We start from the raw sequence: 24635 nt of genomic DNA on the forward strand, positions 1-24635 counted from the left end.
AGCTGGGAAAGCAGTTCTTGACAGAGAGACAAATAGAACCCCTCTGTGTAGTTCAGATGAACAAAGCTTTCCCTGACACTAAAGGATTTTATTGTGCCTGAAAGTGAACTCATCATTGATGGAAGGGGTTCTTTTATTTGACCCATCAAGATTACCAAGCCACATGTCACCATCCCCAACTAAAATACAGCATCATGAAATCATGATTAAAGGTACAGAAGCCAATTCATGAAATGGCAAGAGATTACAGATACTGCATTTCCTCCTGTTGGTACTGGGAATTAAGTTTCAATAGCATTGAATACTTCAGAAAGAATACCCATAAATTATTTAAATTATACTCTCCAACTTTTCCCCTTGATTCATGGCTAAGCAATTTTGACTAGTTCATAAATTAGGACAATGTTGTTGTCTTTTAACAAGATAATTTACTGAAGATATTTTTGCAGTATTGTGATTGTGTGGTTAGAATAATGAGCAAAGATTGCAGAGGAATGGGTGACTTGTAATCTGTCCCCAACCCTGGTAGGAACAGCTGTGACTTTCAGTGAGTAACTTCCTTTTTGATAACGTTTGTCCAATCTCCTTTGAGGGGCTTTTGTGAGAATCAAATGAGTGCACGTACATGAAAGCCATTTGAAACATAAAAAGCACTGAAAATAACTAAATGTGGTTGCGCAGCATCCTTGAGGCATCGTAGTAGAAGAGATGGGAGTAAATGTTGAGGATGTTTTTGTTTCATTTTATAGGGAACAAGGGAAACTCTCAGTCGTCACTGCACTACCCTCGGTGATACTCTTGGGAAAGAGAATAATTGTGCTCTTATAATTGATGGGAAGACCCTCAAATATGCCTTAACTTTCGGAGTGCGACAGTATTTCCTGGACTTAGCTTTGTCATGCAAAGCTGTTATTTGCTGCAGGTAAGTTGTCCTTAATAATGTCAGATTTCAGTAAAGAGCGCCTTAATCCTAAATTCTTGATTTTTAAAGTTCCTTGAAGTTATTCTATCCAGAATTTGTAAATGTCAGGTTATTATTATTTCACTCACTCAAGACTTAAGGTTCACAAACTGGGATAGAATTTAGTAGTAGAGTTTTTAAAAGTGAATCCTAACAATCATTAATAATTATCTTTTGTAATCTGGGTCACCAGGTTTCTTGTAATTTTCTGTGTTTAAAATCAATTCTTGGGGCTGGCCCCATGGCCCAGCTAAGGTTCCACATGCTCTGCTTTAGCAGCCCGCATTCTCAGGTTCAGATCATGGGTAGGGACCTGCTCCACTCATCGGTCACACTGTGGAGGCATCCCACATACAAAATAGAGGAAGATTGGCACAGACCTTAGCTCAGGGCTGATCTTGCTGCAGCGAAAAAAAGGAAGATTGGCAACAGATATAATTTATGGTGAATCTTCCCCACCAAAAAAAAAAAATCGATTCTTTACCTGAATTTCCATTGAGAGTTATTTCTGTAAATGTTCTATTTTCTACACTTAAATCTTTGATTCTGCTACTAAGACTTACTTTGGGGCAGGATGGGAGGCACTAACTGAATCATTTTCCAAAAAGCTAAGCATTTTCTTAAAGGTTGTTTATTGACTATATAGTCTTTTTCCCTCTAATTTATAATGTTGCCTGTATCCTAAATTAAAATCTATTTTGAGTTATCCAGGCCTAATCCATAGAGTTGTATTTTTGTAAACTATTTAGCTCCAATCCTTCCTGAATATCTTGTCAAAGAATCTTTCCCATCTCTTTGTCTAAATTGTTTACACTATGTCTTCCTAAAATTTAAAGTGTATTCATGACTGTGCCCAACCTCTTCACCATGAAATGTAAGGATTTTCCTCTCTGTCACCTACTTATTAAATCTTACCAGCTGGTCAGACTAGGTCCAGGGTAGCAGTTTCTCAAATTGCTTTGTCTTCCTGGGAGATGAAATGTTAGCAGGGCTTCTGAAGAATTTCTCTGAATCTGTTCTTTTAACATTATCTTAAAATTGTTCTATTTGCTTTTATTATCTTTAAAATTTATTTACAAATAAAAAAATGTTATGCTTTCTAAACCTTTTTTTGTCCACCCTTATTCACTTAAATATCCTGTATATCATATGTCTCCAAACTTATAAGCCATGCCTTGTAAATATTTCCTAAGTTTCAATTGAAGTATACTTTGTAAAATATAATTTAAACCGTACGTAGTAAGTACCCTTTATAAGCATCATTTCAGTCTATAAAAGTATCTCATACTCAGAGAATTAAAAGTTGCTTGTTATTCCCAGGAATCTAATTATTTTAGTCATTTATTTTTCGTCTCTGTGGCATGTGTTAAATAATATCACTATAAAGCTCTTGGACAATATATTTTACAGATATTTAATATTAGTAATGATCAGGCTCTTTGTATCATCACGAAGAAAGAACTGGAAATTATTTTATCTTGACTGTCTCATCTGCACTTTGGTATCCTCATGCTTTTTAAAATCTGCTTTTCCAGTGACTTTTCTTGATTCCTATCTAATCTCTTGACCAAGTGTCAGTAATGTTCAACTCTGACACTCTTCCATCAAGGTAATTTTGTGCTAGATTTGATTGTTTAATCACTTTCATTAATCTGATAGCAAGGATCAACAGAAAATTGCTCTAAAGCACATTAAGTGATATGACTGTTGGCTCCTATTTGGAAACACAACAATACAGAGGGCCAGCTCGGTGGCGCAGCGGTTAAGTTCCCATGTTCTGCTTCGGTGGCCCAGGGTTCGCCAGTTCAGATCCCTGGTGTGGACCTAGCACCGCTTGTTAAGCCATGCTGTAACAGGCCTCTAACATAAAATAGAGGAAGATGGGCACAGATGTTAGCTCAGGGCTGATCTTCCTCAGCAAAAACAGAAGAATTGGTGGCAGACGTTAGCTCAGGGCTAATCTTCCTTAAAAAAACAAGACAAAACAAAATAAAACAGAATACAGAGCTAATTAGATATAATAACCAGTTCCCTTGAGTTGGCATCTGTTCTGTGCCTACTGTGTGCTAGGCATAGATGCTGCACATACAAGGAGGAATACGACTTCCTCCCTGCTCTCCTTCATGTATCTTTCTTTCTTTTAAGTACAATCACAGTTGGTTTGAAAGATGTGGGAGGCCAATTTTCATCATGTGGTCATTGCAGCTGAGCCTCATTCTTAGAGTATTGCTTAACAGTACCTCCCACCATTCTTCAAAACGTTGAACCACAAAATTAAACAATAGCAGAGGGAGAGAAAAACTAGAAAGCAGAGTCAAGGGAGAAAAAATATGTTCTGTGCTTGTGAAGTTCTCTCCCGAGATCATTGTTCTGGATGCTCACAAGTCACATGGCTCTCAGGGCTCCTCCAGGCCCCAGGCCCCTGGGAGGGAATCATACTCTGCCTTGCACGTGCAGCTCAGCTCTGAAACTGAGCTTATAAAGATGTGTGTGGCCCCTTCCTCCCTCCGTCCTGTTTTATGCATGTTTGAGGACCGTGAAGGTCCCTATGCAGGCACTCAGTTTTATTTAGAGTTTTAGGATTTTTTTTTTTTAAGTAAAACATCTTTCCGCAGCTTTTTTCTTCTAATTACCTTCATACTCTGTCTTTTCCCATAATGACTGTGGTTCAACTTCCGGTCTGGCTTTGAGAATTCATCTAAGCCCTTAATTACATCAGTGCCACTGCCTGATTGATGTCGGTGCACCTTCTTGGCCAGTTGCCTCTTGGCATCAGACCATCTTCGTGTCATTTAGCCTACTGACCTCGCAGTATAATTTCTATGATAATGCTTCCATCTCTGGTGAGGAAGAGGTGGGCAATTCTGTCTGTCATTCTTTACAATTAAATTCAAGTGTCACTCCAGATTTCTCAGATGATTACAATTTCCCAGCCTCAGGAAATTCTCTATTTCACTCTATTATAAGAGACTCTCCAAATAAATACTGAATATTATTTCAAAATACAGTACGGTCCTGTTTCCCAAATTCATTTATGTTCATTCTGGCTTTATGGGTTTTCCCCTCAAACTACTTTCCAGTCTCCTTCTTGTCAGTCCACACATGAAGATAATTCAGAATCGGCCCTTCCTGTGCAGTCTTCTCTTGAGCCATAGCTAGAGTGAAAGTGGAGGAGAAAGCCTTCTCGTAATGGATAATGAGGCTCTCAATTTAGTTCCATCTCTACGATTACATCAGCTGCTTTCTTCCCTGACATTATCAGCATAAAGGGCAGAAGGCCGTTTTTAGTGTTTGCCTAATTGACACAGTTATAAAGATGAGCATTTTCCCTCAAGAGTCTACAGTGGAATTGAAAGAAAGAGTTGTTCTCAGTCAGTAGTCATTATGTCTCTTACTCACCACCATTTTCTGAAGGAAATATTCAAAGACAGAAGTAATCCCCGGGCTCCCAAATTATTCAGGGCTTTGGAGTCCTGGTTTTGGTTTACAAAGTGAAGCTTGCATATTATACCTCAAATAATGTTTTTAAGTATATAAAACCCAAGAAGTAAAATGAAATCTATTTTTATCAGTGTATCAAGTCCTGTATTTTCATGGATCCCTTGTAGCTTTTGTTTTTACCTCTGTACACATTTACCTGTGTAACCTGAGTAGTTTCATAGGAAACATGCCTCTGGTTTTAGGGTAGTTTCTGATAAGTTATTCTGGTTATAAACCACTCCTTTGTGGTCCTTCTTCCCTCTGTTGCCTTGCTCAGGTACACTGATTCTTATTGTTTGGTGTGATTACAGATCATTTTGAAGAACAAATGAAAGCTATGGACCATCTCCTCCAAAAAATACACTTACACACCAACATGGAAAATTAAATGCACCATTTTAGAAGTTGCACAGACTCCCTGAAACTTCTTGGACAGAGTAGAGGGGGGAAAAAAGCTTGCTCTAAGACTCGTGTACACAGCCAACATCAAGAGCTATTCTGCAATGTAACTGTACCAGACAAATAATTCCTCATCTCAGTTACCAATATTTTATGCCCTAAAATACAGCTTGTATAATTGGTGTAATGGTGTTTTAGCTGGGGATTCGTGACATTCTTGTTTTAACTCTGCCTCTCGGGCTGTTTGGATACCTAATGGAATCTCTCTGGCCTTGGTTTTGTGATCTGTAAGGTGAAGAGACTGGCATATAGCAGTGATCCAAATACTTCCGGGAGCCTGGCTGTCTAAGGCAGCTGAGAATGGAGCTTCTCTGGCATAGAAAGCTGGGAAACCTACACACACACTTGCACCCTTCCTGGGTTGTCTCCTTCCAGCTTGAAAGCTTCTGGGCCAGAGGACCTCTTCTAGGCCTTTTGTTTTTTGGACGAACCCTACTTCTGTTGGCCAGTCTGTGCTAGGAAGAATCTGTCTACTGCCTGGATCAGCTTAATTTGGGGAAGCATCTGTTCTACCTCTTTTAATGTTCCCTCCAGAAGAGTTGCAGTGAAGTATTGCTGTGTGTTAAATAGCATGTGGTTTCTGAGATCCTGGTCAGTTCACATAACCCAGCCTTTCAAAGAATCTTACATTTTTTCTGCAGTTGTCAGTTTTGTTTAAACATATTTTGAAACTTACGTTCTGTGACAGTTGGTTCAAAATTGGCCCAGAGCCTCCAGCTTTTAGACTGTCTAGTAATCACTGTTCTTCCACATAATTTATGTGCTCACGTCTTCTGAAACGCAGGAGTTAAATTGAAGTAAGCATTTTTCCCTACTTGCAATATCTCTAGTCAAAGTTTAACCCCCTTTTAGGCCATTTTCTCCATAATGCATAAAAAAACACTTGACTTCAGTGAGTGTCGTCAGTCGGGAGTGGCATTCCAGGCAAAACCCTTCACCTTAGTCCGATCAAGGGGTCCTCCAAGAAGAAGTCTAAAGGGACACCTTGAATACTTTCTGTCATAGCCTGAGTATGTTAAAGAAAGGGTCAAGGCAGATCTACTTCTTGAATCTTTTGGGATTGTCTTAAACTTTAAGGATTTCTCAAAATACATGTTCTACTTAAAGAGTGGTCATAAAGCACAAATGAAGCTAATAAATGCGCAACAGACATTCCTTTAAAAAAGAAAAAAGTTTGTGAACACCATTGGATGCCAAGCAGATGTTTGGCTTTGAGAAGACTTACAAACTGTTAATGAATGTCAACCCTATATTTGCTTCCAAGAAAATATGAATAAATGTTGGAAATGTCGAGAGAATATTTCTTTCATACATGTATGGCTAAAAGAGGACACACTGAATAAATTTTATAACTTCATAAAATGCCCATGTTTTGCTTTAGCATAATACAGTAATGAGCTGCTCAGCTCTATCCATCTGATTTGCTATTCTACCTCTACTGAGTAATGTTAAAGGAACTGCATGGCGATATTACAGCCTCGTAGCCAGTTACGATGTACACCACCAGAGGAGTCCGTATTTATGGTGAATTTTCTAAAAATATGAGAAATCTAAATGCCACAGAATCCCACTGTAATTCAACATTATGTAGTTTTAGATGTGACTCAATTTAAATAAACCACCATCACACACACCAATTAAAACCGCAGATTATATAATTCTGATAAAGCAGAGTTAATCTGTACCGGAAAGTATGTAAAACGTTAAGTATGAAGCTCTGTGAATTTTCCCAAAGTGAACACACTCCTATATCGAGCACCCGAGCGTGACCAGCACCCCAGAAATCCCCTCATGCTCCCTGTAGTTCTCTTATCCCCCTAAGGGTAAGTAACTGCTATCTTGATTTCCCATCACCATCCCTCTTAAATGCTGTGTTATTTATTTTAGTCTTTTTCTGTTTTCTGTCTTGCGAAATTTGAATAAGCATATATGTATCTTCCATAACTACATTGAAATTCTTGATAATTCTTTTCTGTTCAACAATTTTAATTTCAGAGCTCTATAGCTCTCCACTAAAGGCCTCCCTAAAGCTTTATATAAATCAATAAATCAACACTCTAATATATTCTTGAGTCAAACACAAATCCACCTGATAGATTGCTTGCAGTTCTCCTTCAGCTCTACAGTGATAGAATGAAAGGACTTCAGTTTCCAATTTGCTAAGGACGTGATATATAGAACCTCTGACATTTCTCTGATTGTGTGGGAAAAGAAAGCAGAGTTAGTTGACATAACTGGTTTTCCGTGAACCCATGATGGTTTCTAGTGGTTACCTTCTTTTAAATAAACCTGTCTGAGCCATCCCCACCCACTTAGGGCAAGTTAAAGGCTTGGTGTTGTGAGCCATGCTTGAGTTCCAGGAGTCAAGACCAGGTAGGATGTGGGTCATAGCTGTCTAGCAGCTGTAGGGCATGGAGTAGAGAGAAAAGAGAGATGGCATCCTAGGGGAAAGGTGGGCTTGGGAAACAAAAGGCATGTTAGCATGGGAACAGTCAGAGAGACAAGAAATGGATGTAAAACAACAGGCTTTAAGTTGAGGCGTGAAAAAGGAAGTGGTTCCAGGTAGCATTTTCCAAGAGGGAGCATTTTATAGAGCAAGGGTGGGCTAAACTTTTTCTGTAAAGAGCCAGATAGTAAATATTTTAGACTTTGCGGACCATACAGTCTGTCACAACTACTCAGCTCTGCCATTGTAGCTTGAGAGCAGCTCTCGACAATATGGAATCGAACGGATGTGCCCTGTGATCCAAGAAGACTTTATGTAAAAGACAAGCTGCTGCCCTGCTTTGAGCCTGGGGCCACAGTCTGCTGTTGTGGGGTGTCTGGCTCATGAATGAATGACAGAGTTGCTTCTGACAGAACTTTTCTGGAATATTGGTGGAGTTAACCCCAAGTTCCCTAGTGTGTAATTTCCTGATTCTCTTCTTGAAAACTGAGACGTTTGCCCATCTCTCCTTACCTGACATGTTTCCCTTTCTCCGCGATTCTTCAAGGATGACTGACATTCTTTCTGTGGTGACAGCTACAGAATCTGGCTTCTCCGTTAAATTTTTCTGTGCCCTTGAATTCAAGAAAACTCCTTAAAATGTGGATATTTCCAGAAGTCAGTTTGTTTTAAAATGAGGTGTCAATAGATATTTATATATCTTAGCAAGAGAAATATGAGGAGCCCAGGACCAAACCTGGATCCTGCCCTGTCACCCAATGCCTTCCCTCTGTTCTAGGGGGAAGTGCCAGCAAGGTGCTAGAGGACTATGGCAGCAGAGGAATGAGGCAGGAAGGTACACAAGCTAGCCTTCTCCTCAAACTGGAAGAATCCTAGAGTCTTGAACTCAAGCACTTTCTGCTTTGATTTTTATATATTATTTTCGTTTTTGCCCTTCATCACCAGTCACTTTCTCTTCCTCCACCTTAGGAAAACATTCTCAAGTATTTAATACTTTCCCATCCATCTACCATACTTTATTTGTATATATGTGTAGCTATGAGTAATATATAATGTTGTTACATGTGTGTTGAATCGAGAGATACATGTGTATTTATAATGATATCCCAGCATAAACTTTTTGCCTCTTTTATTTTTTACGATTTTGAGACCTATTCATGTTACCATGTGAAGAACAAGTTTATTTCTTCTCACCACTGCTTACTATTACACATCACTTTATTTATCTATTGCCGCAGTGACAGCCACATAAGTTCCCTCTAAATCTTTGCTACCACAGAAAGTGCTGAAATGAATATCTTTTCTATGCACCCGTGCAAGTGTTTTTCTAGGATATAGACTTAGGAATGGAAGTGTTTGGCTGTGGGCCGTATGTATATTTCATTCTGAATTGCCACATTGCTGCAAAACAGCTGCACTAGTGTGTACTCCCAGATCCATGTAGGAGGGTTGCTGTTTTCCTTACCTTAACATCAACACCTGGCATTCCTGAATTTATAACTTTACCACTTTTGATGGTTGAAAAGTGGCACCTTGTTGTTTTGATTTTCACTTCTCTGATTACTAGGGTGATTGAGCATTTCTTCATATAACTGTTTACCTCTCTAGATTTCTGCTTTTGAAGTTCATTCAATTTTTCATTCATTTATTCAACAAATGTTTTTCGAGCACTCACTTTGTGATGGGCACCTTTATAAGTGCTATAAATAGAACAGTGAAAAATAGGAAAAAATCCCTGCCTTCACATTGTAGCTATTCTTCACTAAAATAAATACACACGTACACATTCAAAAAGCAATAATTACTCTGTATGTGTGTGTGAGAATAGTAACAACTGATTTATTATATATCAGATGGACTTATATGAAGTCAATGGTAACAGATGCTATGAAGAAAAGTACTACATTGAAGAGGGATAAGGGGTACTGAACTTTTTTTGGGTTTCCTATCTTTTTTTCTGCTTGTGTACAAGAATTCTTTGTGTTTTCTGAATATTGATTCTTTGTTATAGACTTGGCAAATATCTTCTAGTCTGGCTCCCTTCTTACTTCTGCCTGTGATATTCTTCCTTGAACAGAAATCGTTGACCCTGAGATAGTCAAATTCCATTAATTTTTCCCTTTATGGTTTGTGCCTTTTGGATAGTAAGAACTTCCCACTCACAAAGCTATTCTCCTACATTTTCTTCTGTTAACTTTATAGCTTTCTGTTTTCCGTATAGGTCTTTAATCCATATGAAGTTTATTCTTGTTTATCTTGTGAAGGAGAAGTGGTCCAGTGATATTCATTTCCACATAGTGAGCAGATTCTCCCAAGACCATTTACTAAACAGTCTCCACCCTTTTCCCTCTGCTTGTGATACCATATGCTCTAGCACTCAGGCTCTGGGGCCAGACTTTCCAGAATCTAAGTTCAGTCTCCACCTCTTACTAGGTGAATAATATGTTGCTTAACCTCTCTGGCTTCAGTTTCTTCATCTTTGAAATAGAGATAAAAATAACTGCTCTCATAGAGTTGGGAGGAATGAGTGGGTTAATATATGTACTGGATGTGTTAGTGGTTGTTGTTAAAAATTGTTACTCTTAGAAATGCCATCAAATTTTCTTTTATATGGTCTAATCGACTATTTCTGGTGAGGGGAATACTATCATACATAAGTATTTCTCTCTGACCATTATCGCCTTTGCTGTGTCCTAAGTTCTATTTCGTCTGGTATTAAAATTGCTAAACTGGGGGCTGGCCCCGTGGCCAAGTGGTTAAGTTTGTGCGCTCCACTTCAGCGGCCCGGAGTTTTGCCAATTTGGATCCTGGGTGCAGACATGGCACCGCTCATCAGGCCATGCTGAGGCGGCATCCCACATGCCACAACCAGAGGCACTCACAACTAGAATATACAACTATGTACGGGGGCACTTTGGGGAGAAGAATAAAAAAAGAAGAAGAAGGTTGGCAACAGTTGTTAGCTCAGGTGCCCAAAAAATAAAAATTCTAAACTGACTTTCCTTTGTTTCATATGTGCCTGATCTTTTTTTTTCCTAAACCCTTAAGTTCAATATTTCTGTATAATATAGTGATTAAGAAAGCTGTCTCTAAATCCATACTGCTTAGGGTTGAATCCTGACTTCAGCACTTACTTGCTGTATTGCTTAAGTTATATAATCTTTCTGTGCCTCAGTGTCCTCATTTGTAACATAGCAATAACAGTAACTATCTTATATAGGGTTCTTCTGAGAATTGAGTATTTGAGTTAAAACGAGCTTAGAAGGTAGTGAGTAAATAAGTGTATCTTAGTTAGCTGTTGTTATAAAATGTATCTCTTTTAGATACCATATTGCCAGATCTTTTTTGTTTTACTACAACCTGAGATCTCTTTCAATCAGTAAATTTAATCCATTTATATTTATTATAGTTATTGCTATATTAGGCCTCATTTCTTCTATTTTATTTTGTGCTTTCCATTTATTATGCTTTTTGTTTCTTTTTTTCTCCCTCTACCTTCCACTGTCTAAATCAGATTTTCTTCTGCTGGTTTGAAAGCTTTGCAGTCTATATCTATTCTATGTCTGGTTATTCTAAAGTTTTGATAACCATATTTGTGCTTATTGCCTATATGTATTAGTATGTCTTCCTTCCCCTGCCTCCCCATAAAGAGACAAGAGCTGCAGATATTAGTTTTGTGCATGCGTCCAGTGTCAGACAGATCTTGCTTCTCTGTAAGTAATCTGCTTTTTCTCTCTGGAAGCTTTTAGAAATTTTTCTTAATCTTAATTTAGCTGTAATGTATCTAAGGTAGGTCTGTTTTTCTTATATTTCTTTTTGGCACTGTATGAGCCCTTTCAATCTGGGACATATGTCTTTCTTTAATTCTGGAAAATTATTAATCAGTCTTTTTCATTTTGTCCCATTTTATTCTCTTTTTGGACTTCCCATTATATATGTATAGTCGCCTCTATTCCTCTATTTCTTTTCATTTTTCTCACAATCTTTCCTTTGATTTCCTAATATCTTTTGGGACAGTTTTTTGAACTTTCAGGCTCTATCATATTTATTACTCAGTTTACCATTGGCTTCTGTATTTTAGAAGTTATATTTTCATATGACTTATTTTCAATTGGTTCTTCATTGTAACTGCTTGTTGTAGTTTCATGTTTCCAGTATCTTCCCATATCTTTCCTAGCTTTTTTATCATACTTCTTTTGAATTCTTGTTACATCTGTTTTTACTAGTTCTACTTTCCTATAAGTTGTCTTTCTTTTGTGCTCATGATTTCCTGTCTTAAAAGTTTTCCCTGTGAGACCATTATTCCCCATTTGCCCTAATGACAGTAATGTCCCTTTGGGAGAAAGGTGAAAGCTAGGTCCTAACTTGAGATAAAGTTGAGTCAGGGGTCAATCTGAGCTTAGTAAATCCCTCTTCCCCTAGTTCCTTTAGCTAAGCACTGCCCTTGTTAGAGGCTGCTGCATTCTGATGGAATTGAGGTAACATTCGAGGGTTTGTCAACACACCCATGTCATTAGCACCTGTTCCTACCTAGCTCCATGCCCTGAGATTGACCAGAAAGCTCTGATTTTCCTGTTCCAAGGCATGAGGTGGGACTTTTCCTGGGATCTTAGCTTTAGGGTGTTGGAGATACTCCTGGAATTGGGGTGGCATTTTGTTTTTCAAGCATGTTATTTTGGGGACTTTGAGTTTCCACAAATTCCAAGCCTAACCCAAAGTTTACAGTTGCAATGAGAGGAGCTCCTTAGTTCCATCCAGCCCAAACTGCCCCTTACACTGGTCAGCCAGAGCTTGCACAAGGCACCATGGGGAGTGAACAGTAAAGCTGAAAAGATTTCCACACGTGTATGTTAATCTGTGGCCCCTGGCATACCACTCTTTCCCTCTATGCCATTTACCTTCTAACAGATATGCACCACTTCTTTTTCCCAAAGGTTTCTCATAGATTTTTGCTAATTGTAACCCTGAAATTTATTGAACTCCTTTTTTAACTCCTGGCATCTTCAGGGTTTTATTCCACTTTCTGTCAATAGCCTGTGCTACCACTTGTTCCATCTTCCACTAGGTATTTCTAAGACGAGAGAAAGTTCCTTGGAGAAACCCATCCACATAGCAGCAAAGGGAGGGAAGGAAGAAAGGAAAGGCAAGCTCCAGCCCTTCCTTACCTATCCAGAGTCATGAGAAAAGGAAAGAGAGCCAGTACCCATGTGGGCTTCAACCAGATAATTAAGAATGGGAAGAGAGGGAGACCATACATCTTACCACTCTTGAGAGCGAGGTCACGAAAGGGGAGAACTAGAAGGGAGAAGAATTCTAGGCCTTCTTGAGTAGGTGTGCTCCCCAGTTGGGAGCACACCAGTTCCAAATACAAGACTGCCTAAACGGAAATGGCTTGGGCTTGTCCCACGTAGGAGAAATTTCTGTCTCTCTCTACCACTTCTGTCTCCTTGGAGTAAGCATCCCTAGAGAGGCCACTGTCGTATAGGATCTTAATATTTAACTCCTGAGACAGTAGCTCAATAAAAGTCCTTAAATTAATAGCTCTTAGGGGCAGAAGGAGAATCCTGAGATCTACTTTCTTCTCTTATATTCTTCCATAGAAATCTCATCACATACCAAAGGATCACTACTTGATTAATGAGTGACACCTGAATGCACATCCCCAGCTCTGCATTCTTTTCTGAGCTCAGTTCTAATTTTTCAGTCAGCGTGCTTAATGATTCCACTAGGATATCCCACCACTATCTGAACTTCTGAGTGTCTAGAACTTCCCTGATAATTTTCCTCCATAAATCTTCCTGCTTTTTCTGTTTATGTTTAATCCCTCATTATTTCCCCAGTCACCCAAATTTGAAACCCCTGATTGCACTTTCATTCAAAACCCCCCACTCTCCCATATGTCCTTTCTTTCCATTTTTGTTGCCCTTATCCTAGGTAAAATTCAGATGTATAGATAGACATCTATAGCTATTTTATATATAGATAGATATAAATATAAAATATAAATATCTGTATTTCAAAGCGATGTATATATGTCTTTTGAGCAATCCAAATGTTTTTAAAGCACTCCTTCTACCATGCTCTTTTTTTGCTCAAAATCTTTTAGTGTTCCCTGTTGCTTAGAGCTATCTGTGACATTCAGCCTTTCTTATCGTGGCATGCAGAGGCCCTCTGTCATCTGGCTCTAATCCATTCTGAATATACCCACTTTCTGTTGAAGTAGTAGTATGCTTCCTTCTCTACCTAATAATTTTTTGTCTGTCTTTCCCATCCATATCAGAAAGCCTGCAGAATCCAATATCTTTTACATAGTTCCTCTACACTCTAGATGCAGAGAAGATTAACCACATTTCCTCCTAACAGCAAACAGTCAAAAATGAATGAACTGTATTAGGATAATGAGATAAATTTCTCTTCCTTGCAAAATTTCCCATTTATTTGGTTCCACTACTATTTCTACATCTGCTATGGGCTGAGTATAGTGCTAGGTTCTAGATAAATAGATGATAGGTAGATAGAGATGGAGATAGGTTTTTTTTTTAATGAACAGTAGCAATGGGGACTAACTGCTCTATGGTGTGAATACTATAATAGAGATTTCTACTAGGAGGAGTTTTCTTTTTCATGCCTTTTGTAAGATACATTAGCCAGTAATAGTTTGCAGTGCCCACACATACACACACATGCGTGCATATTCAAATATACGCTACCAATATGATCAGTCACTATTTAAAATATCTGAACTATAGAAACTGAAGACAGTAGTAGTTTACCTGTAACAACATAAATTCCGCAAAAGAGACATTTTCATCATTTCAAAAGGAAATCTTTTAAAAGTTGCTTTCCTTTTTTGTCCTGTGGAAAGATTATCTATGTTTCTTTTCTGTAGACTCAATCCCTATATTATAATATCCCCTTGATGCCTCTGACTACAGAGTACGTTAACAGATGTTGCTTTTGGAGGCTAGGAAGGTGCTCACTCATCAGTCATTTGAATAACAGAGTTCTCTTATCTAGAAGTGATTGAATATTTCATTACATACCATATGCTAAGTATGGTTTTCAGAATTTGCTATATAAGTGACTGTTTTCATTCCAGTAATAAATTGATGGTGAGTCTCTAGAAGTGTTATATTTATGTAATTTTGAAACATGTAACAGATTTTTTGGCCATATTTTAATTCCTCTTTAATTCAAAACTTTACAAGAGCCTAACAAATTTTAGTTCAAAGGGAAGTCAAGTAAGATCTCATAAGTTTTTCTCTTAGGTTTTTCTCTCTTTTTGTAATTTCTTTATTAGTCAGGAGAATATGACTCACTGGGGAATAGTCTGATATTCACAAGGAGAAGTCTTAGGAAGTTTGTTGCAAAGGAAAGTACAGCAGATCCCCCACTAACGATCCTGATCTCTAAATAGTCACCAGAAGCAGCCCTCAAGCTTAGTAAATGCAGGGTCACTATACAAAACACTTCAGGATAATTAAGAAATAGTATATTCTTGCATATTCTTAAAATTTTTTTCTAGATTCACCTTCTAAAGGCAACTTTATAGTAACTTTTGAGTTTACAGTACAGCTTTTTGAGATAATATTGTATTATTGGCATAATTTTTGGTGTATATATGGTTTTTTTAAGGTTATTAACCTAAAACACAGTATAGTAAGACAAATTATTGTACTCCTCTTGGCTACCTATAAAAAGTCCCTTAAAATATTCTTTATTATGTGTCTGTGTATATACATGCACATATAATCTTTATCCACATTCCATTCTAAAAGGTGATTCATTTAGCTAATCCCATTAAAAGAGTGAAAAATGAGGCTCATGGCCACCCTATATACTTTCTAGCTAAATGGTAAAAATTTCCAATACTCTGATCTAATGTTCACAGGGCAGTGAGAGTTACTACATAGCAAATAAGAAAAATAATGAATAACATGTGCAGAAACTACAGCCAAAATAATATCTGAAAAGCGTATTGCACTCAGTGCGCTGTGAGGGTGTATCGCAAAGGACCACCCTCTGTTTGTGGAGCCACGGGGAAGAAAACTGGGCTTTACAGCACATGCTGGGTATGTAGTCTTTTTCCATAGAGGCTTTGACTTCTTCTGAAGAAGAAAGAGCAACAGTGAAAGAGAAGAGAACTGTGAATAATTTAAGTTCTGATGCAGACCCATGGGTGGTAAAAAAAAAAAATACCTAGGGTGGAAAACAGAGCACTTTTATGTTTCTGAATTATACATTGGGTCACTATTGGTATTTGTAAAATTTAGGTTTAAATATACTCAGCCATGGATATGTGGTTTTTAATAGACATTTGGAAGAATTAACTTGAGTGGTAAGGTTGTTCTAGACTATTATGGAAATTGTGCAAATATAGAAGCAGATGTACAAAAGTCAAGAAAGCAAATAAACTCTAATGAGTGAAGTGAGTAACCTTTTTTGAGGTGGAAACACAATAGAAAGGAATATTCTGGAGAATTTTTAACATGAAGTTAAATTTAATATATGCCATTTCTTTTACCTGACCTGAGCTCTCCTCTCCTTGCCAAAGGCAAGTCAAATTCTGACTCATCAAGGAAGCCTCTTGCAGCCCATGCTAATATGTCCTCTGAAATTATTAAGTACTGGCAATTATATCAAAAAGCTTTCTGGTACAATCATTTTTAGTGTCTTATAATTTTGTTTTGCTATCTTGTAACCCCCTTGTAGCAAGGAACAATTTTTTGAATGGATGCTGTAGAAGATGTTTTTAACTGATTTCAGCTTGACTAATCTGAGTCCCCTTAAAACACATTCCCTCCCTGAGGTACGCTGATGGATGCCCACAGCATATCATGCCCAGAGCTGAAAGGATGCTCTTCAGTGCACACCTGCACATTTGCTTCCATGAGTCAACTTGATGCTTATTGGGAATCACTAGGTGCTTGTTCCCTAATCTGTTTATTCCTAATATACTTCTTAAAGTAATCTTCATTTAATTAAATATTTCGTAAGTCATCGAAATAACAATCTAGCAAAATTGTGGCTAGGAAAACCTGGTATAAATACTCTAGAAAGACTTATTGAATTGCTAAAAAATTTGCTGTTAAATTTGAAGTCAGATAACAATAAACTGGGGTGAAGGGCATCATTGTATTCTAGTCCACTTAATGAAACCACCCATGGATTGTGCCTCATGAGTGAGGTTTCTGTAGCAAAAACATGCAGACTTTCCAACAGCAGACCCCTATGCAAAGGAAGGTTCCTTGCCCTACATCACAAGTTTGTACATTTATATTTTGAGTTAAATGTTTTAAATATGTATATTTTATTTTTTATAAATCCCCACTTAAATCTGATTATCTTTGTTTAGCAAACAACTGCTATTTCAAACCCATCAGATACGAGCTCTCCCACCTTTTCTTGAATCTTCTTCCAAGCCAGCTGTCTACTTTTAGCTTGATAATGGAAGCAGATGCCCTTGCTAGTAGCAATCGCAGTGTGTTTCTGAGGATCCCTCTCACTACATCATCTTTTTTTTTTAAAACAGCCGTTGTTCTTGACAAGGGGATTTGTATTCTGTTTTTATCACCTGAATTAACCACACCCATGGAGTTGGTGAAAATCCCTAACCAATTTTAATTGTGGGGTATTGAAAATTGCAATGTCAGGCAGAGAAAGCAGTGTTGGTTGTAATAGCCATGAAGAAAGAAAACAAAGTTTAATCCAGGTCTTTTCCGATGCTTCCTTAAGTCACTAATATTAGATCATCATGCAGAGATTTCCTTTATTACGTATTCGCTTTAAAAAATACCACTGTTTTCTAGCTCCATTGATCCCATGGTGTGACTTCACAATGTATTTAAATTGTGAAGGGAATTTGTTAAATGTTTTCAAATGCTTCTCTCTTTTCAGACCCATTTCCCGTTTGCTTTTTAGATCATTTCTTGGTGAGCATTCTTTTTTGACATTTACTAAATGTCAGCTATAGTCCGTGTTTAAAACATTGGCCTATGGCCAGCGGGCTTACCAATTTATATTAGCCTGTTAAGAAAAATTAAATAAAACATGAAAATGAAATGAAAATTGCTTCAAAGAAAAATGAGGGCTAACAGCGAAAAAAACCATTAATGGCCTGATCCTCATCCATTCGTTTCCTTGCTGTATTCACAGTTGTGTCATTTTGTACTGCTGCCAGACTCTGAAAGGAAATCCAAAGAAAGATTTAAAAATAACTCTTTCATATAGCAACTATTTATTGAGTACCTATTCTGGATCAGCACTAGGAATACAAAGCTGAGGAGACTGCTTCACTCTGCAAGCAGCTCACAGTCTAATGCAATGATTCTCAAACGTGAAATTCAGACTGGAGCTGCTCTCACTGAAGCCTTTCGGAAGGGCAGAGGGCCTCCTAAAGGCACATATTTGTACAGAGTATCCACTGCTAGGAATTTTTTCCTAAGAAAATAATCAGGAGAATGTGCAAAGATGTATTGAGTCTTTCAGAGTCATGATCTTCATTTTTAAATAATAAATGATTTGCCAGATGTTCTGGCAGATCTTTGACACCTACTTCACTTAACCTTAATAAAGAACTTAGCTCCAAGTTATTTTTCTTGTCCACTCACATTGTATGTGTTATTAGTTTCTTAGTATTTAATTACTATCTTAATAGTTTACTGAGCCAGTTCACTGTTGAGTTTTCCTTTCTTTCTGTTTACTCGCCAGTACAGTGTGGACAATATAGTAAGTTAATGACGCTGATGCCTTCTGTCTTTGAGCCCTTCTGTCATTGTCATGGAGTTTACTTAAGTGGTTGTGATAAGTTACTCCAAAGTTAATACCAAATATGATTTTAGTTTGGATGCTGGTATTCTCTGTTCCCAATCCACGTTTGTATAAAAGGTTGCTTGATCCTACTTGGCCGTTAGTCAGTAGCTGTGGAAGAAAATTGAGGTACATGAGTTATATCATCAAGCACTTGGTATTTACTTTGGTTCATTCATATGGTGGCTGAGAACAGGTCGAGAGGTTAGCCGGTTCCCTACTGTTAACTTAAGTAGAGTCTGAAGTTGTTTTAAATGTAGAGTACATTATCTAAGATCAGCTTGCAGAGGCTCAAAACTTTTATTTCCCACATACAGAATAGGATTTAGTTAGTATTTGGACTACTATTCAACAGCCTTTCTGACCTTCTATTTCATTCAAAAGTGAAGAATTAGAAATTCTGATGTTATTTGTTAGAAAATAATGGAATTTCTGAACTCAAATGTTATTTCTGAAACAAATTAATGCAAACATCCTGTTAAACTAATGCTAACAAGGCATTGTAGCTTCTGTCATCTAGAGGTTTGCTTTGGAGACTTTATTTTTCCCTTAAAGTGGCAACCAGGTTAACAGAGAGCTTAAACATTTGTACACCTAAGACTTTTCCATAATGATTCTTCAGAGATCTAGTCAATTGAATCTTCTGCTGCTTTTTCCTTCAAGACAATGACATTTCCAAATTCCTTTTTTTCGGAAAACAGAATAATTGATAATTTGTTCTAACTTAAGGGTTACTCCTCTTCAAAAATCTGAAGTCGTTGAGATGGTTAAGAAACAAGTCAAAGTCATAACGCTTGCAATTGGCGACGGAGCAAATGACATCAGCATGATTCAGACAGCGCACGTTGGTGTTGGTATAAGTGGCAATGAAGGCCTTCAGGCCGCTAATTCTTCTGATTACTCCATAGCGCAGGTAAAGTATCATTTCTACAAAACACACCATTTGTCTCAGTCAGCTGACACTATGAAGAGAAAAATACTAATTTTTTTCCACTCTTGTTTTAGTTCAAGTATTTGAAGAATTTATTGATGGTTCATGGTGCCTGGAACTATAACAGAGTCTCCAAGTGCATTTTGTACTGCTTCTACAAGAATATAGTCCTCTATATTATCGAGGTAATTGCAGGTTAAGTTTAAAATCCTTGTCGCTTGCATAGATATTTAAAGAAATTTTCTTTATGAAGACATTTTCTCATTTTAATTAATCCTTCACTTGCCCATTTACTCTTTATAACTTCTAAACATGTTAAAAAGTTTGGGGCCAGGGCTGGTCCCGTGGCCGAGTGGTTAAGTTTGCGCGCTCCGCTGCAGGCGGCCCAGTGTTTCGTTTGTACGAATCCTGGGCGCAGACATGGCACTGCTCATCCGGCCACGCTGAGGCGGCGTTCCCACATGCCACAACAAGAGGGACCCACAACTAAGAATATACAACTATGTACTGGGGGGCTTTGGGGAGAAAAAGGAAAAAATAAAATCTTTAAAAAAAAAGAAAGTTTGGGGCCAGACCAGTGGCATAGCAGTTAAGTTCACACGCTCTCCTTTGGCAGCGTGGGGTTCACCAGTTCAGTCCTGGGCGTGGACCTACACGTCACTTGGCAAGCCATGCTGTGGCAGGCATCCCACATATAAAGTAAAGGGCACGGATGTTAGCTCAGGGTCAATCTTCCTCAGCAAAGAGAAGAGGAGGATTAGCAGCAGATGTTAGCTCAGGGCTAATCTTCCTCAAAAAAAAAAGTGTGTTGGCTGTGGAAAATAACTAATGTTTAAATTCCAGCTAAAAATGTTATATTGCTTTGGTAAGAAATGTTGAATTAGAATTGCTAATGAAGTAATGTTTTCTGTTTTTAAAAGACTACAAACTATATAGCATTCTTTATAAAGCTCAGACACATACTAGAGAAAGCAATACACTGGTTAGGGATGCACACATGGAAAACTATTTAAAAAGAAAAGTAAGGGAATGATAGACTTAAAACTGAGGATAGTGGTTCTACTAAGGGGTGAATCAGGAAAGATGCTCATGCAGTTTTGCTAGTATTGTTCATCTTATAGTTCTTATTAAGTTTCAAGCTTTGATACTTATATACAAGTATCCCTTGCTATCCAGATCTGTTTTGGTTTCTGAGGTTGGTAGGTAGCAAGAGTTCAGACAGTGAGGATTTTGTCTAAGAATTAGAACATTCAGTTCCTGTGCCTGGATAGCAAGGAATTTCTACATTCCTTTTCAGGTATCAAATAGGACATTTTTAAAAAGAAAACTTAGCCTAAGTCAGGAATATCACTTCTAAAAGGATGCGTTTTGTTCTGCAAACATTTTTGCAGCCCTACTGGGTGCCAGGCACCAGGTATTTTACAACTACAAAGTAAATCAAGCATGGTTCACGTCCTCCAGGAACTTGCCAATAGAAATACAGTGCAAGCCACATGTATAATTTTAAGTTTTTTGGGAGCCACATTAGCAAGAAGTAAAAATTAAAGCTCAAATTAATTTTTAAATGCTATTTTATTTAACTCAGTATATTCAATATTATCGTTTCAACATGTAATCACTGTAAAAAATTATTAATGGGATATTTTACATTCTTTGTACTACGTGTTCAAAATCTGGTGTGTAATTTACACTTACAGCACATCCCAATTTGGACTAATCACATTTCAAGTGTTCAGGAGCCACATGTGGCCAGTGGCTGCCATACGGGACATCACAGCACTAGTGGATAAATTTAACTAAACTGATTGGTTAACCAGGTCGTGATAGATAAGTTATTTACCATTTTTTTCCCCCAACATATGGCCCTTTTATCGTCAGAAGCTGTATTTATAATACTTAAACTCTAGGTGTTATCAGTGTCTTGCTCTTCTTGCAGCTTCAGAGAGCATGACAATGAACTCTCCATAAATTGTTAAGAACACCCTCCATCTTCTGCTCCTGTCAGAGGACCTGCTCACACCCTCATAAATCTGCCCAGGGCTCCCTCACAGATGTTTGTTTATGCCACCTTGCCCTTTAAGCTGTTGACTGTTTCTACACATCTATCAGAAGAGACACAACCTCACCATTTGCTGTATGGAAATAATATACCATACTTTACACCAGAGAAGTATCACTTTAAACAAAAAAATCAGTAGATTTCACATTTACCCTGTTGACACGTTAGTTGGGAACTAACGTATGTTTTGTTCAGCTCTTCTTTATGTCCCTGTCAGAATGCTTATCTCCTTGTTAAAATGTTGACTGAGCAGAGTTCTTATTATGAGTCAGGCTAGTAAAATTGAAACTGAGTTTTGAAGTGTGCAGGAAGTTCCACTTATTGGTCACTAAAAATCTCTAATTAGGTTGCAATCCATTAAGTGAAATAATAAAATGCTTGGAAAGATAAACAGGATAATCTGAATTACTTATTGTTCATTACTGCTGAATTTGATCTGGAATAATCTGTGTTTTGAAGCAAAATGCTCTTCCAAAATAGCTTATAAGATCCAAAAAATATATATTCTTTGTTGTACATGTAAATTTGTGATTCTTTTCTAAAATAATTATTTTTGATTCCCAATCTCCCCTATAGTTCTAGCTTTTCTAATTATATTTTCTTCTCATCTCAGAACATTGACATTCAAGTGACTATCAATTTATACGGTTTATTTACATATACTTTTGAAGATACAAGGAGTTTAAAGCCACTGGCAGCAATCAGTCTGCTCACAAAAATTTAATTTTGTAAAATGAAATGAATACTCAACTTGCTGCTTTTTATAATCTAGATTATTTGGCAGCCAACAATGAAGCGGGCAAAACTTATGTACTAATGGGGGAAATAAAATATATTAAGCTCAAATGAGGAGCTAAATCTCCACGCTCTGTTTCAAATGCAGAGTTACGCAATTTGTGGTCGATTCTCCCTAAATTTCACTTGGCTTTGAATTTAAAGCCTCTTCATGAGATATTTAACACTGATCAGATTTTTTACACGTTGAAAAGGACGTAAAGTCCTAAACTTTACTGGGAACCTCATTTTTTCTTTTAGCACTTTATGGAAACATATTTTGAATATAATTCAACTATCTTGGAAACAAATTGACCTTTTAAATCAATTCCCAGATACCCAACTTTTGCCAGCTAAAACAAGTTCTGCAGATGTTAATGGCTCATGTCAATACTGTGAATGAATAGACAGAAAACACATCATTGAATGTCTCTAGTGAGGACAACTGCCAGTCTCGAATCTCTCCTTTCAGTTTTTTGTGTTGATCAGGCGTGGGAGCAGAGGACTCATTGACTATTTGTAAGCTGCTGTTTAATATGCAGAAATGCTCCATCAGGAAAAGTTCTGTGAAGCTTTAAATGCCACGCCTCTGCTGGGACGTGGAACTTAGAAAATAATACCAGGAGAGGCAGGTCTGAAGTTTCTCTACTAATAAAGGAATAGTCTGGAACACTACGGGTTTTATAGATTATCTGCAAACACTGCTTTTCCCATTGCTGTGGTGCCAGGAATGTCACTATCTAACTACTCCATTGCCATAAATTACAGCCAAATAAATAAATACGGATTTGGCAGGTGGCCGTATAAGCACTTACTTATGGTGACCCGCTCAGCAGCCGCTCTAGGTGTTCATTGAAATTACTGGCTCTTTCTAAAGAGATTTTTTAAAATTATTTCTCTGAAACATCTCACTCCTTCCTAGCAAAATAAGACCTTTTCTTTAAAATCATTGGTCTCATCCTGGTTTTCTGGTAAGATCCCAAAACAATGTAGTGTTTCTAATTTCCAGAAGCTTTGATTAAGTCGATGAGGTGATACTTTCCCAGCACATTGTGCTGGATTATAGATTTCCTGTGAATTTAAGCAATCTAGATGCCTCCCCAGGGGACTCATGTTTTCTTTTTGCAACTATGGTTTTGATTGAGTCCAAGGAGAGACTTTTATGTGTTTATAGTAATTTAGGTGTTGTTTTATTTAGCAAGGAATAGGTTTCTAATAGATCTTTTAACTACAAATCTCGGACTCACTGAATTCTGGTAGACTTCTTCACTATTAAACATCTTTTCTCTCTCCTTTAAAATATGTAAACATGAATGCCAAAATATTTGAGTGAAGGTGTAGGGTACTATATTGGAAAGTTCTGTTCTTATCAAGTCATTTCTCCTTTTTTAAAAGAGAAATTAGAATAACTTTTTAAAATACAGGAAGAGAATTTTTAAAAACACATTCACGTACCTTTCAGTACGAAAAATAAAAAGGTAAAAATACATCGATAGCTTTCCACTTAAAAATTTCTGCATTTCTGTCATAAAGCAGTTTATGCATTTTAAAATGAACTTTGAAGGCAAATATGTTAGTTTGTCTGCAAATTATTTTGAATTTGAAACTTTCTGTAAATATTCATTGATTTAAGACAGGTTCATAAATTTCAAGCTCAGTATCATTTGAATCAGCACCAAATGTTATGTACAGAGAAGCTAGGAGACCATTCACATTTACAAATGTTTACTCACTCACAAATTTGTTAACATAGTTTTCTCATTTTATACAGTTTTGATTATTGCAAATGCATTTATGACTGTAACCTTTGAGCCAAGTCATGTCCATTAGATGAATGTTTTACACATGTAGCTTTGGCTTTCTTCAGAGCAACAAAGATTAGACCCCATCTTCATAGACTAATAAGGCCATAATTTGAAAGTTTGTGTTTAAAAATTCCTTATATTTCCATCATACCTAAGAAATCTGAAAGAGCTTCTTAGCGTGTATTACTACAATGGAACACAGTCGCCTTCAGGGAGTTACCATCACCCAGAGTATCACAAATATGTATTTACATAATCCACATCTCAAAAAGGCCAAATGTGAAAACAGAATAGAGGGCATTAAAGTCTGTTTTGTCAACTTGTGTCTACTTACGCTTTTAAAAAAAAGTGTAAAGTCAGCAGCACCACAGTAAGGAATAAACTTAACTTCACGTAAGATGCTACGTTCTTTTAAAGCTTGCGTGCAAAAATGAAGGATCTGGCTCCTACTCTAGGGTGGATGTTCAAATTTTTTTCTGTAAATATATGTAGCAAAGCAAGCAAGAATTTCAGATTTGACTCCAATTTCTATGCTTTTGTTATTGTCCTTGTTAATGTGTGTTACAACCCTAACACAATTTGGACTTATTTTTCATGTGCTATCGCTACTTTGTTTTCTTTTCCATCTCATGAAGCAGACATTGGTTTTTATCTATGCTCAATCACTCCTTTCCACTATAAAAAGAAGAAAGATCAGTGTGGGTACAGAAACTGTTCATCGGGAGGCCAGCCTGGGTACATATTGATAAATGGTGAATTTGTAGCAATTCATGCTTCCATAATGAGATTAAATGAAACGCGAAGTGTAGAAAAGTCCCTGTAACTCCGATTCAAAAATTCACTTGATCGGCATGTAAGACTGCTTTCCTCCGACAGGTTTTGTTGTTGCTGTTGTTAGGTTTCGGTTTTGT

General features: G+C 37.3%; 1 protein-coding gene across 3 annotated transcripts in view; it reads left to right on the forward strand.

The window, feature by feature from the left end:
- Positions 1–24635, forward strand: part of LOC124232959 (phospholipid-transporting ATPase IA) — a 220917-nt gene that overhangs the window by 151917 nt on the left and 44365 nt on the right. For all 3 annotated transcript variants that reach the window (XM_046649924.1, XM_046649923.1, XM_046649925.1), the window contains 3 exons: positions 750–922; positions 18885–19068; positions 19161–19271. In XM_046649924.1, the coding sequence (XP_046505880.1) occupies positions 750–922; positions 18885–19068; positions 19161–19271 (468 nt within the window). The remainder of the gene's footprint in view (positions 1–749; positions 923–18884; positions 19069–19160; positions 19272–24635) is intronic.

This window comes from Equus quagga, unplaced genomic scaffold (assembly GCF_021613505.1).
Source record: "Equus quagga isolate Etosha38 unplaced genomic scaffold, UCLA_HA_Equagga_1.0 146_RagTag, whole genome shotgun sequence".
Lineage (NCBI taxonomy): Eukaryota > Metazoa > Chordata > Mammalia > Perissodactyla > Equidae > Equus > Equus quagga.